We start from the raw sequence: 17,097 nt of genomic DNA on the forward strand, positions 1-17,097 counted from the left end.
GTGACTGGATATTACTATGAACTGTCTGTATTTTTTTTGTATGAACAGTGCAGATAACCCTGGAGAACCTGTAAAAATTATATTGCTAATTTAAGTTAATGTAATTAGAACAACATTGTTGCATAATGCACATTGAAAAGCAGATGGGGCAGGACAGATTGATCCATATCATGGAATACATAAATGCAATATCTGCAAATCCATTGTGGAAATTTAAATTTGTTTGTTTACACCAAATGGCAAAATAAATGCACATGGCATGCTACAATAAAGTAATGGTCTAATTCATGTTATGTTACATTTAAATTCATAACAAAGCACCATGTACTGTATGTGATAACAAAACTTGAGTCTTTTTTTTTTAATAAAAGCTAAAAAGATGATAAACTGCGGCGCCAATGTACACTTTGATTGAAGAGTCAGAAGAATGAATGTGTCTGAGGCTTTATTTTCTTGCTTTGGCTCAGCTGAACTTCAAGCGCTGTTGAGAAAAGACATGGAATGATGAATGGGAAGCAAGGAAAAAGTCCTGTCGGGATGAAATACAGTGGTGTGATAAAGTGTTAGCCACGACTGAACACAAAATGTAATTTTTAAATGAAACATTTGATTATTAAGAAAAAAACATGGCCGTGTGTGAAACCTAATAACTGGTTGGGGCCACCCTTAGCAGCAACAACTGCAATCAAGTGTTTGTGATAACTTGCAATGAGTCTCTTACAGCGTTGTGGAGGAATTTTGGCCCACTCATCTTTGCAGAATTGTTGTCATTCAGCCACATTGGAGGCACATTTTCAAGGTCATACCACATCATCTCAATAGGATTCAGGTCAGGACTTGGACTAGGTCACTCCAAAGTCTTCATTGTGTTTTTCTTCAGGCATTCAGAGGTGGACTTACTGGTGTGTTTTGGATCATTGTCCTGCTGCAGAACCCAAGTTGGTTTCAGTTTGAGGTCACCAACAGATGGGAGAACATTCTCCTTCAGTAGAATTTATGGTTCCATTTATCACAGCATGTCTTCTGGGTCTTGAAGCAGCAAAACAGCCCCAGACCATCACACTACCTCCACTATATTTTACTGTAGGTATGATGTGCCGTTACTTTTACACCACATAGAATGGGACACACCTTCCAAAATTCTTGGACACTTTTTCATACCACTGTATTTTTTTTACAGATGAAGTATATAATTGCACTCTTGCCTGTCACCATCTTCCTTGATACCACCATAGTTGTGGATGAGGTTGGACCTGTTTCCATTAGGGTTCAAGAGGGAGGCACCAGGGAGCTGTCCTGGTCGAATGGGTTTGGCTGGGATGGACACAAAGAGACTAAATAAGTCATATGCAGTATATAGTATATAGTACTTTCAGTTTTTGTTCAAAAAACAAAAATGTAAACAAAATACTTTACATAGTACCATTCCATTATTTTCTTGAACCCTGCATGCCCCTGTTTTCCAAATCTGTAAGCTGCTGGATCTGTGAATAATCCATCCATCCATCCATCCACTATCTATCTATCTAATATCTATCCACCCATCCACCCATCCACCCATCCATCTATCCACTATCTACTATCCACTATCTATCTATCTAATATCCATCCATCCATCTATCTCTCAAAGTCAAAACTGACTTGTCAAGCTGAGTCAAGTTGAGTCGAGTCGAGTCAAGTCAGGTCAAGAAAGTCAAAACTGACTTGTCAAGGCGAGTCAAGTTGAGTCAAGTCGAGTCAAGTCAAGAAAGTCAAAACTGACTTGTCAAGTCGAGTCAAGTTGAGTCAGGTCGAGACAAGTCAAGAAAGTCAAAACTGACTTGTTAAGTCGAGTCAAGTTGAGTCAGATCGAGTCAAGTCAAGAAAGTCAAAACTGACTTGTCATCAAGTCGAGTCAAGTCAAGGAAGTCAAAACTGACTTGTCAAGTCGAGTCAAGTTGAGTCAGGTCGAGTCACGTCAAGAAAGTCAAAACTGACTTGTCAAGTCGAGTCAATGTCAAGTCAAATCAAGAAAGTCAAAACTGACTTGTCATCAAGTCAAGTCAAGAAAGTCAAAACTGACTTGTCAAGTCGAGTCAAGTTGAGTCAGGTCGAGTCAATGCAAGAAAGTCAAAACTGACTTGTCAAGCCGAGTCAAGTTGAGTCAGGTCGAGTCAAGTCAAGAAAGTCAAAACTGACGTGTCAAGTCAAGTTGAGTCAAGTCAAGTCAAATTAAGTCAAGTAGAGTCAAAGTAAGTCAAGTCAAGAAAGTCAAAACTGACTTGTCATCAAGTCGAGTCAAATCGAGTCAAGAAAGTCAAAACTGACTTGTCAAGTCGAGCCAAGTCAAGAAAGTCAAAGCTGACTTGTCAATTCGAGCCAAGTTGAGTCAAGTCGAGTCAAGTCAAGAAAGTCAAAACTGACTTGTCAAGTCGAGTCAAGTCAAGTTGAGTCAAGTCGAGTCAAGTCGAGTTAAGTCAAGAAAGTCAAAACTCACTTGTCAACTCGAGTCAAGTTGAGTCGAGTCAAGAAAGTCAAAACTGACTTGTCAAGTCGAGTCAAGTTGAGTCGAGTCAAGTCAAGTCAGGTCAAGAAAGTCAAAACTGACTTGTCAAGTCGAGTCAAGTTGAGTCAGGTCGAGTCAAGTCAAGAAAGTCAAAACTGACTTGTCAAGTCGAGTCAAGTTGAGTCGAGTCAAGTCAAGATAGTCAAAACTGACTTGTCAAGTCGAGTCAAGTTGAGTCAGGTCGAGTCAAGTCAAGAAAGTCAAAACTGACGTGTCAAGTCGAGTCAAGTCAAGTCAAATTAAGTCAAGTAGAGTCAAAGTAAGTCAAGTCAAGAAAGTCAAAACTGACTTGTCGTCAAGTCTGGAGCTTGTTAGAGAAAATGACAACAGTGCAGTTTGCAAAGTTTCCTATAGTTCTTTTGAACTTTAATCCAAAAGACAGCTGGGATAGGCTCCAGCACCTACCTGCAGTAATGTAGCAGTACTGCTGTATATTGTCTTTTTCTAGTTACCTATCTGAGCAGAGCCCCTCCTTCCCATGTTTTTGGGCTTGATTTGGGCGTCCTTCATGCGCTCAACCTCTTGCTGGTGTTGTTGCCGCTCACGGGCTGCAATCTCCTTGGCCTCCTTCAGAGCGTTCTCCAGGGCTATCACACGTTCGGCTGTGGTCCGCAGCCGCTTCTCCATTTTCGGGATCTCGGAACAAAGGTCGGTGTTTTCCTGTATCAGCTATGTGAAAATACACATCAATTTAGTAATTTATTTGGGCATAGGTAAGACAGGAGATTTTTGCACTACTGATGTACGTATTTACCTGTTTGTGAGATTTGGTAAGCTGCTCCAAGTTGTTTTCCAGAATGCAGATCTTGCGTCTCTGGGCAATGCTGACTTCTCTTTCCTCTGAGCTCATCTGTGCATTCTAGATGAAGGACATGTTGATTTTGTGCAAAAGTTTTTTTCATATCCGCTCATTTACACTCCATACTTTTTGGCAACTTTGTTTTCAAAGAGAGACAGACAAAAAAACAAGACAAAAAATAATAAAAGTTGTAAATGTATTTGGGCTCCAGCAACCCCCGTGACCCTAGTGAGGCTAAGCGGTAGAAAATAAATGAATTTAGAGCATAGAAAACCATCTAAAAATGGTTCTTAACATTATTAGAGCCCTCAATACATGAAATAACACCCCTATAGTCACCTTTACACTCATTTAAGCCAAATGTAGTGGTCTTAATAAGAAAAAATAAGACATAATATAGGCTCATTCCGGCTGCACAGCAACCAAGTGGTTAGCACACAGCCCTCACATCTAGGAGACCCAAGTTCAATTCCACCCTCGGCCATCTCTGTGTGGAATTTGCATGTTCTCCCCGTGCATGCGTGGGTTTTCTCCGGGTACTCCGGTTTCCTCCCACATTCCAAAAACATGCTAGGTTAATTAGCGACTCCAAATTGTCCATAGGTATGAATGTGAGTGTGAATGGTTGTTTGTCTATATGTGCCCTGTGATTGGCTGGCAACCAGTCCAGGGTGTACCCCGTCTCTCGCCTGAAGACAGCTGGGATAGGCTCCAGCACCCCCGCGACCCACGTGAGGAAAAAGCGGAAAAAAACAAAACAAAAAAAACCCTGGTGGATCCTGGGATCAAAAACTTATGTCACTCAATCAAATACTAATACATTTACATTCATTCATTTTCTATCGCTTATCCTCACGAGGGTCGCGGGGGTGCTGGAGCCTATCCCAGCTGTCTTCGGGCGAGAGGCGGGGTACACCCTGGACTGGTGGCCAGCCAATCACAGGGCACATATAGACAAACAACCATTCACACTCACATTCATACCTATGGACAATTTGGAGTCGCTAATTAACCTAGCATGTTTTTGGAATGTGGGAGGAAACCGGAGTACCCGGAGAAAACCCACGCATGCACAGGGAGAACATGCAAGAGATGGCCGAGGGTGGAATTGAACCCCGGTCTCCTAGCTGTGAGGTCTGCGCGCTAACCACACGATCGCCGTGCAGCCCCTATTGTACCATATACACCACTATATTGTGGTTGGGGTTTGTCCTAGTGGCATAGAACAGTACTGTATCAGACAAAGAGCTGTGCCCGTTGAAAAAACATCAGCATTCTTTCCACTTACCTTCTTGACTCGGCCGACAAGGTCTTGGACGAAAAGACGTCTGAGGTTGTGAAGTGTCTGTAGCTCACGGGACTGGAAAAGATCAATAGTGAGGATTTGAAGTTGTGTTATTTTTTGTGTAGCTGAATAAGCATTGTGTTAGCATATCTTAGCCTGTTCTCTATTCTTTTATTGTTAGAACTTGCCTTCCAAGATGATGTCTGTTTTGGTCTAGTAGTTTGTAAAATAATTTATACTCCTTATACTCCAGTGCAACTTATGTATGTTTTATTCTTTACCTAATTAGGCATTTTTGGCCTCGTGTGATTTATACTCCGTAGCGACTTATAGTCCAGAAAATACAGTACGTATACATGCGATTTTTACATTGTGTTGCAGTTACCATGTAGTCCAATATTGTCACCACAGCTTGTTTTTGGAGTATAACGTACCAAAGTGTCCTCCAATCCCTTCAGGTCCTGCCTGGTTTGCTCCTGCTTGTCCTGCTGCAGCCTGAGAGATTGATAAAAAAAAAGTAAGAACAGAAGCAACTCCGATCTGATTCTCAGGATCGAGAGCTCGAGATGTTTTACGTGAGCTCCTGGAGCAGACGACTCTTCTCCTGTTCGGCTGCTTTGACCTTCTCGTTCTCCACTCTGAGCCTCTCTTGCTCCAGCATGATCTCTTGGTTCAAACTGCACATACGACAGGAAGACATATGGAGTCACAAAGTCATTTTCGTTTTTTCTTTGAGGGTGATGTGGTGGTCGTACTCCTGCAGTTCGTGGATCAGCTTCTCCTTGTTGTCCAGCTCGTCTCTCAGGTTGCTCAGTTGCCTCTGATGGGCTTCTCTGTGAGATAAGATCTGCTTCTCCACAGCTTCCTGAGGAGAGTGGAAAAAAAACAAAGTTAGCACGCAGTTTAGCATATTAGAGCAAAAGAAAGAGTAGTACCACGTACCTTAACTTCATTGACCGGCTGGATCGCATTCTCCTTTTCCATGACATGGACGTTCCCTAGGGAGTGAAAACACGTTTATTTAACATGAAATTGTCCAGTTCTAACCAAACCTGGCCCACTTCTTGCAAGTGCACCCCACTTGACAGTCGATTGGTGCTGAATTTTCGATGTTAAATGGCCATGAACACGGAGTGTGAGTAGATTAATCCTTCGTTTATTGCAGTTAATTGGTTCCAGACCTGACTATGATAAGTCAATTTCCAAGAATTAGGATTCTTTAAACCTGTCTATGACCTTCTGAATACCATTTTTTTAACATTATTAGAGCCCTCTAGACCAGGGGTCTCAAACTCAATTTACTTGGGGGCCACTGGAGCTAGGGTGTGGGTGAGACTGGGCTGCATCAGGTTTAAAAAACAAAAAACAAAAACGCATTTATTAAAAACAGAAAAAATAATAAACTTTGCTTTGATTCCAATTTTCTACAATAAAAGCTCTGATAAAACATTCCACTGTTCTCAGATATCTTACTTTTAATTTTTCTACACAAAATAAGATGAAAAATAAATAAACAAATCAAGAATAAAGAAAATCAATCAGTAATAAATAAATATAATAATAATAATAAAACAGCAAATAATAAAAACTTAAGAAACCACATATAGTTGGTGGGTAGACAAATTATTTTTTTCAGATTAAAATGAACAAAGCATTATTAGAGCCCTGTAGACATGACAAAACACGACTATAGTCACATTTATACTCTTTTTATTTACAACATATTGCGCAACTGCAGGGTCTTGAGACACATGCTAACTCGCAAACTAGAGAGCTAGCGACCTAAACGGTAGCCTCCAAGTTATTTCCTTTAAACTTAAATAGCCAAAAACGTACCACTTCCACACGGATAGGGAGGATAACTATTAATAGTTATTTAACCTTTAACATGAACATGAATCAAACGTAATAATTTTTTCTGGGTACATGATACCATACAGCATCCATATCAAACTTACGCGGGCCGCACTAACATTAAACTTTCATATCAAGGCGGGGGCCTAAACTAGCATCCTGCGGGCCGCGTGTTTGAGACCCCTGCTCTAAACATATATTAACACCCCTATAGTCACCTTTACATTCATATTACACAATTTAATAGACATAGTAAGAGTAAATAAGCGTGTGTGTTTTTATTAATGGGTTCCCTAATGTGAGTCGGGGTAGACAGGAAGTGACGTCTGGGGTTCAGTATTGGGTCCGCTTGGCATGGATTACGGCCGTGTCTTTATTAGGAATTAATTGTGCCTGGAGAGATAATTGTGAGATAATTCAAACCTGCAATAAAAGCTTGTTTTTCTGGCGATGAAATCTGGTGCTTGTGTGTCTCACCGAACATTATTACCATTAGATACTGTACCATTCACAGCGTCTTTGAATGCGTCTTCTGAATGCTTTATACTGTATATGTATTTGAGTTCATTTAGTAATTTTATGCTTAGAAATGGGCTGCACGGTGGTTGAGTGGTTAGCGCGCAGACCTCACAGCTAGGAGACCAGGGTTCAATTCCACCCTCGGCCACCTCTGGAGTTTGCATGTTCTCCCCGTGCATGCGTGGGTTTTCTCCGGGTACTCCGGTTTCCTCCCACATTCCAAAAACATGCTAGGTTAATTGGCGACTCCAAATTGTCCATAGGTATGAATGTGAGTGTGAATGGTTGTTTGTCTATATGTGTCCTGTGATTGGCTGGTGACCAGTCCAGGGTGAACCCCGCCTCTCGCCCGAAGACAGCTGGGATAGGCTCCAGCACCCCCGCGACCCTCGTGAGGATAAGCGGTAGAAAATGAATGAATTTAGAGCATAGAAAACCATCTAAAAATGGTATTCTTAACATTATTAGAGCCCTCAATACATGAAATAACACCCTTATAGTCACCTTTACACTCCTTCTAGCCAAATGTAGTGGTCTTAATAATAGAAAATAAGACATAATATAGGCTCATTCCGGCTGCACGGCGCACAAGTGGTTAGCACACAGGCCTCACATCTGGGAGACCAGAGTTTAATTCCACCCTCGGCCATCTCTGTGTGGAGTTTGCATGTTTTCCCAGTGCATGAGGGGGTTTTCAAACATGCTAGGTTAATTAGCGACTCCAAATTGTCCATAGGTGTGAATGTGAGTGTGAATGGTTGTTTGTCTATATGTGCCCTGTGATTGGCTGGCGACCAGTCCAGGGTGTACCCCGCCTCTCGCCCGAAGACAGCTGGGATAGGCTCCAGCACCCCCGTGACCCTCGTGAGGATAAGCGGTAGAAAATGAATGAATGCTTAAAAATGTTATATTTAGACAAAAAGAAATGTGAAATATTTTACTAATAATAAGCTAATTCAAGTAAGGAACTGCATGATTTATTAATGAATATATTTAAAAAAAAATTTGAAGCTGCCAAATTTGACTGTAAATAGATTCTGTGCTCACCTTGTGCTCGGATCCTAACTATTTCTTCATTGAGAGAGTCCACGTTTTCTTCCAACTGTCTTTTCTTCTGCTCCACGTTGAGGAGGCAGTCTGTCAGGGATTTTATTTTAGCTTCATGCTGCCCACAAACAGGCAAAAGCAAAAGAAAACATTCAGTGACAGCATCTTTCAAAGCCACAATATAGTAGGAAAAAAAAAGGGTCTTTCAGTGGTGTAGCATCTGTGGGTTATCAACAATGATGGCAAGAATAACATGCGCTGTAGAACAACCAGGTTTAGAGACAGCTACTTACCCCTGGTTCATCAGACTGCTCAATGCCAAATAAGACCCTCTACCTGCCCACACATCCATCCATCCATCTATACCTCTACCTCTCTATATCTATCGCTCTAACTATCTCTATATCTATATATATATATCGATATATCTATCTCTCTATCTATCTCTATATCTCTATCTATATAGATAGTTTCATCCATCATCTATCCCTCTATAGCTATCCCTCTATATCTATCTCTCTAACTATCTCTCTATCTATCTATATAGATAGTTCCATCCATCATCCATCCATCCATCTCTATATCTATCTATCTATCAATCTCTCTATCTCTATCTATATAGATAGTTCCATCTATCATCCATCCATCCATCTCTATATCTATCCATCCATCCATCCATCTCTATATCTATCCATCCATCTCTATATCTATCCATCCATCCATCTCTCTCTCTCTCTATCCATCTATCCATCTATCTATATAGATAGTTCAATCCATCATCCATCCATCCATCTCTATATCTATCCATCCATCCATCCATCTCTATATCTATCCATCCATCCATCTCTCTCTCTCTCTATCCATCTATCCATCTATCTATATAGATAGTTCAATCCATCATCCATCCATCCATCTCTATATCTATCCATCTATCCATCCATCCATCTCTGTCTCTCTCTATCCATCTATCCATCTATCTATATATATAGTTCAATCCATCATCCATCCATCCATCTCTATATCTATCCATCTATCCATCCATCCATCCATCCATCTCTGTCTCTCTCTATCCATCTATTCATCTATCTATATAGATAGTTCAATCCATCATCCATCCATCCATCTCTATATCTATCCATCCATCCATCCATCCATCTATCTCTCTATCCATCTATCTATCTATCTATATAGATAGTTCCATCCGTCCATCCATACATCTATCGCTCTATCTATATATCTCTATATCAATCTCTCTATCAATCTCTCTAGCTCTCTATCTATCTCTATATCTCTATCTATATAGATAGTTCCATCCATCATCCATCCATCCATCATCCATCCATCCATCTCTATATCTATCTATTAATCTCTATATCAATCTCTCTATCAATCTCTCTATCCATCCATCCACCCATCGCTCTATCTCTCTATCTCTCTATCTCTCTCTCTCTCTCTCTCTCTCTCTCTCTCTCTCTCTCTCTCTCTCTCTCTCTCTCTCTATAACTACCATAAATTGTGATTTTTGCTCATGTACTTAGAGTAGAGTAGTACACATAAGAGTATTCTCAGGTAAGCCACAGTACAGTACACCACTGAGGAGAGCATCCATGTTGGTATTTACCTGAGAGACACGCAGCCGGGAGGCAGTTAACTCCCTCTCGGTCTCCTCCATCTTCTGGGTGCTGTCCGCCTGGGAGCTCTCCAGTTGTTTGCTGCGTTTCACCATCGTTTTTACCTCCGACTTCATCTTGCTGATGTAGAGTCGAGCCGCCGTGAACTCCTCGTCAATGAGACTGCTGTTCTCGTGTTGCTGGTGGACCACGACACACGCTTTTAGACGATATGCCAAGTTGAGTTATCAGTCTATCTTTTAAGTGATAAAATCACATCGACGTATTGTTAGAGGCTGCATTAGATAGCATGAGTTACATAATGACAAGGTTCAATTCCACCCTCGGCCATCTCTGTGTGGAGTTTGCATGTTCTCCCCGTGCATGCGTGGGTTTTCTCTGGGTACTCCGGTTTCCTCCCACATTCCAAAAACATGCTAGGTTAATTAGCGACTCCAAATTGTCCATAGGTATGAATGTGAGTGTGAATGGTTGTTTGTCTATATGTGCCCTGTGATTGGCTGGCGACCAGTCCAGGGTGTACCCCGCCTTTCTCGCCCGAAGACAGCTGGGATAGGCTCCAGCACCCCCGCGACCCTCGTGAGGAAAAGCGGTAGAAAATGAATGAACGGATGAATCACCTCGTACTTCAGTACGGGACAAAAACAATTAATAAAAATGTTTTTAAAAATAAAAAATTGAACAAATTAATAAAATAAAACTAAAATAATAAAAAAATTATAATAAAAAATAAAACTATATATATACATATATATATATATATATATATATATATCACTATATTGACAGTAAGTTTAAAAATTTAAATACAAACATAAAAATTATAAAATTTATAAAAATTCATAAAATAAATTAAAAAAAAAAATAAATAAAAATAAAGTAAAAAAATAAACACTTAAATTATATTAGGAAAGCAGGAAGTGAACAAATGTAACAGTTACTGATTGTAAAAGTACCAGATGGAGGGGTAGGATTTAATAAGCTTTGTTTCTTCCTACTCCTTTTGGACATGTGGAACTGTGAACTGATTATGTGATGCATTCAATTGTAATCTGATGCATGTTCTAATGAAATTCAACCATTACATTATTTTTTTTTATTATTCATCCTTTTCAAGATAAAAATAAAATAATAAACGTTAATAAAATAAAGTAAAAAAAAACCTTAAATTATATTTGGAAAGCAGGAAGTGAACAAATGTAACAGTTACTGATTGTAAAAGTACCAGATGGAGGGGTAGGATTTAATAAGCTTTGCTTCTTCCTACTCCTTTTGGACATGTGGAACTGTGAACTGATTATGTGATGCATTCAATTGTTATCTGATGCATGTTCAAATGAAATTCAACCATTACCATTACCATTAAAACCAAAAACATTACACCATGTTATATGTTCTCACTTGGTTTACTGCCTGCTTACCTTGATGTCGTTGCTTCCCACTGCAAGGCCTATCTCTGCGAGATCTTTGAGTAATGATGACATCATCTCTGTGACCCTCTTCTTCTGGTGGTTGGTCATCTCCTTCAGCTTCTGGAGCTCTGAGTCAATAGAGGCTAAGGAGCTCTAGTAAGGACATGAAAAACACAAAGAATTTAAATGTCATAATATCAACAAAAAAAAAGACATGATGAAGGTCACAACCCGCTTACAGATTTTTCATTCAGTTCCTGACTGAGAGCTTCAAACTCTTTTGTTTTGTCCTCGACTTCCTGACTTTTCTGGTCGTAGTTAACAGCCAACTCCTCCAGAGCCTGCAACACCTCCTTCACCTCCTCCTTGGAAGCTTCATTCTCCGATAACAGTCGGTTCAGCTCCGTCTGCAGGTTGTCGTGGTCGCGGCGGGATGACGCGAGGAGCTTCGCACAAATTAAGCAGCATATTTTTATTTTTTTAAAAGTGTAAAAATGAATTGTTCAAATGAGAAACAGTGACTGGGGGGTGTAGATGGGAGCTGTCACCTCCTCCTGGTCCAACATCTGCTCCTTAATTTTCTCCACCAACTGAGACTGCTGGTTAATTTCATCATCCTGGAAGAGAATTTGAATAATTTGCATATGTTATTGTAATATTGTACTATTTTTATGACATCATACCTTGTCATCCAGCTCCTTGTAAAGCTTGGCCATCTCTGCCCCGTATTGTGCCGTATCAGCATGTGCGAGTGTGATGCCAGGAAGTGCGCTGTGTGCGGGTGAGGCGGTTGTCTTGTCATTGAAGGCAACATCCAGACTTTGGACCTCCGCTTTGGCCTTTTCCTTGTCAAACTGTTCCTCCACTGGCACACTTTCACCTGTAGGGGGCGATAGAGAGGAATGTACTTAATCAGTATGAGTTTTTACACTAAATGCACTTCCTTATACAGGGTCAGGCAAAATGAGATGATATATTTGTAGGTTAAATAAAACGCAAATAAAGTAAAGAAACAAAAAGTGTACATATAATGCCATTTTGCTTTGTTTCTTTTTTAATGTCTAATGTTTTTCGTTTCTTTTTCAGTTGCTGCCATGAATTGGACCGGTGAGCATCGCTCTTTTATTGTGGAAACGTTTATCAAAACAAACAAATCTGTAACTGCACTTCAATCTTGGTAGACATGATACCGTACCAGCTGGAAACACCATGTTGTTATGGGTTAGCAACTTCAGAGCTACTGGATCTGCATTGAAACAAAAATCAACCGGCCGACCTTGCACCGCTATAACTGATTTAATTTTAAAAACATAATGAAACAGAATGGTATTAAAAAAAATAAAATAAAAACACTTTTTTGTTTCTTTACTTTATTTGCCTTTTATTTAACCTATTAACCTATTAATCGATTTAACCTAACCCTAACCAAAAAATATATATATATAAAAAATAAAAATAAATTAATAAAATAAAGTTAAAATTCAAAAAAACTTAAATTATATTAGGAAAGCAGGAAGTGAACAAATGTAACAGTTACTGATTGTAAAAGTACCAGATGGAGGGGTAGGATTTAATAAGCTTTGTTTCTTCCTACTCCTTTTGGACATGTGGAACTGTGAACTGATTATGTGATGCATTCAATTGTAATCTGATGCATGTTCAAATGAAATTAAACCATTACATTATTCTTTGCTTCTTCCTTTTATGTTTCTTTACTTAATTTGCCTTTTATTTAACCTATTAACCTAAACAAATAATAATAATAATTAAAAAAATTAATAAAATAAAGTTAAAATAAAAAAAATAATAATCATATTAGGAAAGCAGGAAGTGAACAAATGTAACTGATTGTAAAAGTACCAGATGGAGGGGTAGGATTTAATAAGCTTTGCTTCTTCCTTTTTTGTTTCTTTACTTAATTTGCATTTTATTTAACCTATTAACCTATTTAACCTAGTATGTTATCACCTCGTACTTTGGTACGTGACAAAAAAAATAATTAAAAAAATATAAATAAAATAAAATTTATAACAAAATTAATAAAATAAAGTTTTAAAAAAATTATATTAGGAAAGCAGGAAGTGAACAAATGTGCTGGAGCACTGGAGAGCTTTATCAGCATTAACAACATCCTTATTTTTTGTCAGAGTGGTAAATGATCAAGTTTAATATTCACACATAAATAGCTTGGCTTGAAAAAATGAATACATTTAAAAAAAAATGAATAAATAATAAATACATTTGTTATTGCCCTTTAAAAATGTTTTGTGTCCATTATTCCATCAATATTGAGGTGGACAAATCTACTTGTCAATTCAAACTACCTAAGGCTTCTTCACTGGATTGTTACCACTTCATTTTTGATGATCTCACCACTCCGCCAGCGGTTCAGTTCAGTTTCTAGCCAGGTTACTGTGCTTCTCAGCGTCTTGTTCTTCTCTTTCTCCTTCTCGTATTTGTTCTTCCACTGCTCTGCTGTCAGCTCCACGTTCAAAGTGACCGTGTTCTTGACGGTCTTAGCCCTGGTGACAGACAATTTTTAGTTTTTAGTCTCTTTTCACATTCATTCATTTTCTACCGCTTTTCCTCATGAGGGTCGCGAGGGTGCTGGAGCCTATCCCAGCTGTCTTCGGGCGAGAGGCGGGGTACACCCTGGACTGGTCGCCAGCCAATCACAGGGCACATATAGACAAACAACCATTCACACTCACATTCAAACCTATGGACAATTTGGAGTCGCCAATTAACCTAGCATGTTTTTGGAATGTGGGAGGAAACCGGAGTACCCGGAGAAAACCCACGCATGCACGGGGAGAACATGCAAACTCCACACAAAGATGGCCGAGGGTGGAATTGAACTCAGGTTTCCTAGCTGTGAGTCCTGCGCGCTAAACACTCGGCCGCCACCGTTATCATAATATATAAAAATAATAATAAATAACTTTAACGTGTCATCTTTCACGCTATAAAGTTGTGGAATTGGCATTTCACAGGCAGTTCTTACTGTTTAACATTTGCAGCATTTCTTGAAATGCTAGCTTTTCGAGTGCTAACCACTCGAACGCAGTGTAGCCTCTCTTTTCACAATTGTTTCTAAATCAGTTGTTTGCATGATGTCTTGTTTGATGTAGGATTCACGGTGGTTGAGTGGTTAGCGCACAGGCCACACAGCTAGCAGACCCGAGTTCGATTCCACCCGCGGTCATCTCTGTGTGGAGTTTGCATGTTCTCCCCGTGCATGCGTGGGTTTTCTCCGGGTATTCCGGTTTCCTCCCACATTCCAAAAACATGCTAGGTTACCGTATTTTTTGGACTATAAGTCGCTTTGGAATATAATGCATATACAATGCAAAAAATGCATAATTAGGTAAAAAAAAAACATACATAAGTCGCATTTTTTTGCAGGTAATTTATTTATAATTTTATATATTTTTATATATATTTATATAATTATTATAACTACTTGACCAAAACCGACATTACGTCATCTTGGAAGGCAAGTTCTAACAATAATAAAAGAATAGAGAACAGGCTAAATAGGTGTAAGATATGCTAACACAATGCTTATTCAACTACACAAAAAATAAACATGAACAGAAAAGGTGTCCAGTGTTTATGTAACATAAACAGTTTTTTCATTTATAAGTCGCTCTGGAGTATAAGTCACAGGAACAGCCAACCTATGAAAAAAATTGCAACTTATAGTCCGAAAAATACGATAATTAGCGACTCCAAATTACCCGATCATCTCTATGCTTCGACTACTTGGACCCCGGCAGATATTGAACTGAAAAAAAAAGCATCTCATGTCTCACCAGAGGTAACAAATAATGCTGGGAACACCGAGTGCCTGTAGGATTGCAAGGTTTATAGCGTGTCTTTCCGTGTTCATATCCATGTAGCACATCGACAAGTGTGGCCTATGAAATTTTTTTTTCTCTTTTAATTTGGTGGTTGACCTCCCAGCTAGGAGACCAGGGTTCAATTCCACCCTCGGACATCTCTGTGTGGAGTTTGCACGTTCTCCCCGTGCATGCGTGGGTTTTCTCCGGGTACTCCGGTTTCCTCCCACATTCCAAAAACATGCTAGGTTAATTAGCGACTCCAAATTGTCCATAGGTATGAATGTGAGTGTGAATGGTTGTTTGCCTATATGTGCCCTGATGGCGTACAGCTGGGATAGGCTCCAGCGATAGAAAATGAATATACTATACCTTTGTCCAAACAGGAGCGTGGACCTGGTTTCCGCATCATTGTAGGAGGAAGGGGAACAGCAGATGACCATGGTGGTCCGACAGTTCCCTCCCAAGGAGTCCTGCAGGATCCTGGTCATTTTACTGTCCCTGTATGGCACATATGTCTAACACAGACCCAAAACATGCTTTTATATGAAGCTTTATTATTCAATATATACATTTTTAGTACTTTTTTTTGCAGTTTTAACGTGCACTGAAAAACTTACTTACCGAACCTTCGGCCAATGCTGAAATGACATTCCCAAGTGAAGACAGGGACTTGTTGATCATCTTGGCTTCATCCAGCACCGTACCCTCTGCTCCAGTTTTACCCACCTTACAATAGTACAAGAAGTAGTTAGCATTTCAGTCAAAATATATACCGTAAAACGTAAAAAGTTCATACTTTTTCACTGCCGGCCAAATCGACAAGGTAGAGTTTGCTGGTGAGTTTCTGTTCCGTCTGAGTGTTCTCCTGCTTAATGTTGATTTGGAAGATGCTGTGACTCCTGGAACTGTGCTCGTTCATGTCTGAGAATAAAGCATATATATATTAATGACATACAGTAGTGTGAAGTTTGTGCTTTATTAGATTTTTGCATGTTTGACTCACTAAATGTTTCAGATCATGAAACATATTGAAATATTAAGCTAATATTAAGCTTTTATTATGAAGGGGAATTGTTCTTATATAGAACGCAAGTTGCTTTCAGCTCCATGTTTTTACTATATGTAGATAATGGCTCTTACTGTGGTTTGCTGGAGTCCCCAAAAACTTTAGAAATGGCTTCATAACCTCTTCCTGACTAATAGAATTCAATAGAGTTAAATTAATCTCAAGTAAGTTATGGTTTAAGGGGGGGGGGGGGGGGGGGGGCAACCACTTTTTCACACAGGGCCGTGTAGGTTTGTAGTTTTTTTTTCTCCCTTAATAATAAAAATATTTTTTTTATATTTAATAACTGCATTTTGTGTTCAGTTGTGTTATTGTGTGTCATTGACTAATATTTTTTTTTTTTTGGGGGGGGGGGGGTGATCTGAAACATATAAATATGAGAATATGCAAAAAATAAGAAATCAGGAAGGGGAAAACACTTTTTCACTGCGCTGTATTTAAAAAAAAACTGCATCTCAGTTTTGTAATATGCCCATTATTAAAAAGCCTATTATTAGTATCAAGTCAGCTGTTTGCTTTTTAAAAATTTTTTTATTTCTGCCTTTAAATTTTTTTCCCTCTGATTTCTTATGTAATCTTCATTTTTTTAAAATCTGAATATTACAACTTTATTCTCATAATTTTATAACTTCTGCCCTAAACTAATTTCCCTAAAATTCCAGCTTTATTTTACTGTGTTTGTTTCTCATAATATTACAACTTTTAAAAAATTATTTAATTTAATTTTTATATGGGAAGGTTCACCACTGGTCTATTTGTGGATAGTGGCTCTCACTGTGGTTTGCTGGAGTCCCAAAAACTTTAGAATTGGCTTTATAACGTCTTCCAGACTAATAGAGTTCAATTAATCCCTAAGTTATGTTTTAAGGGGCGGCAACCACTTTTTCACACAAGGCCATGTAGGTTTGTAGTTTTTTTTCTCCCTTCATAATAAAAAAATATATTTTTTTATATTTAATAACTGCATTTTGTGTTCAGTTGTGTTATTGTGTGTCATTGACTATTTTTTTTTTGGGGGGTGGGGTGATCTGAAAAAATATAAATATAAGAATATGCAAAAAATAAAAAATCAGGAAGGGGAAAACACTTTTTCA

At 39.0% G+C, this 17,097-nt stretch overlaps 1 protein-coding gene across 1 annotated transcript in view; it reads right to left on the minus strand.

The window, feature by feature from the left end:
• Nucleotides 1-153: 153 nt before the first annotated feature.
• LOC131109194 (kinesin-1 heavy chain-like) overlaps nucleotides 154-17,097 on the minus strand; it is a 29,903-nt gene continuing 12,959 nt past the window's right edge. Inside the window, exons 9-27 of the mRNA XM_058060912.1 lie at nucleotides 15,734-15,858; nucleotides 15,559-15,663; nucleotides 15,307-15,452; nucleotides 13,466-13,614; nucleotides 11,776-11,972; nucleotides 11,641-11,709; nucleotides 11,332-11,538; nucleotides 11,102-11,245; nucleotides 9,671-9,859; nucleotides 8,050-8,167; nucleotides 5,572-5,627; nucleotides 5,385-5,494; nucleotides 5,205-5,306; nucleotides 5,064-5,124; nucleotides 4,633-4,704; nucleotides 3,300-3,404; nucleotides 2,998-3,214; nucleotides 1,206-1,314; nucleotides 154-481 (exon numbers count right to left, since the gene is read on the minus strand). Of these exons, the coding sequence (XP_057916895.1) occupies nucleotides 475-481; nucleotides 1,206-1,314; nucleotides 2,998-3,214; nucleotides 3,300-3,404; nucleotides 4,633-4,704; nucleotides 5,064-5,124; nucleotides 5,205-5,306; nucleotides 5,385-5,494; nucleotides 5,572-5,627; nucleotides 8,050-8,167; nucleotides 9,671-9,859; nucleotides 11,102-11,245; nucleotides 11,332-11,538; nucleotides 11,641-11,709; nucleotides 11,776-11,972; nucleotides 13,466-13,614; nucleotides 15,307-15,452; nucleotides 15,559-15,663; nucleotides 15,734-15,858 (2,288 nt within the window). The 3' untranslated portion in view covers nucleotides 154-474. The remainder of the gene's footprint in view (nucleotides 482-1,205; nucleotides 1,315-2,997; nucleotides 3,215-3,299; nucleotides 3,405-4,632; nucleotides 4,705-5,063; nucleotides 5,125-5,204; nucleotides 5,307-5,384; nucleotides 5,495-5,571; nucleotides 5,628-8,049; nucleotides 8,168-9,670; nucleotides 9,860-11,101; nucleotides 11,246-11,331; nucleotides 11,539-11,640; nucleotides 11,710-11,775; nucleotides 11,973-13,465; nucleotides 13,615-15,306; nucleotides 15,453-15,558; nucleotides 15,664-15,733; nucleotides 15,859-17,097) is intronic.

This window comes from Doryrhamphus excisus, chromosome 21, assembly GCF_030265055.1.
Source record: "Doryrhamphus excisus isolate RoL2022-K1 chromosome 21, RoL_Dexc_1.0, whole genome shotgun sequence".
NCBI classification, from domain to species: Eukaryota; Metazoa; Chordata; class Actinopteri; order Syngnathiformes; family Syngnathidae; genus Doryrhamphus; species Doryrhamphus excisus.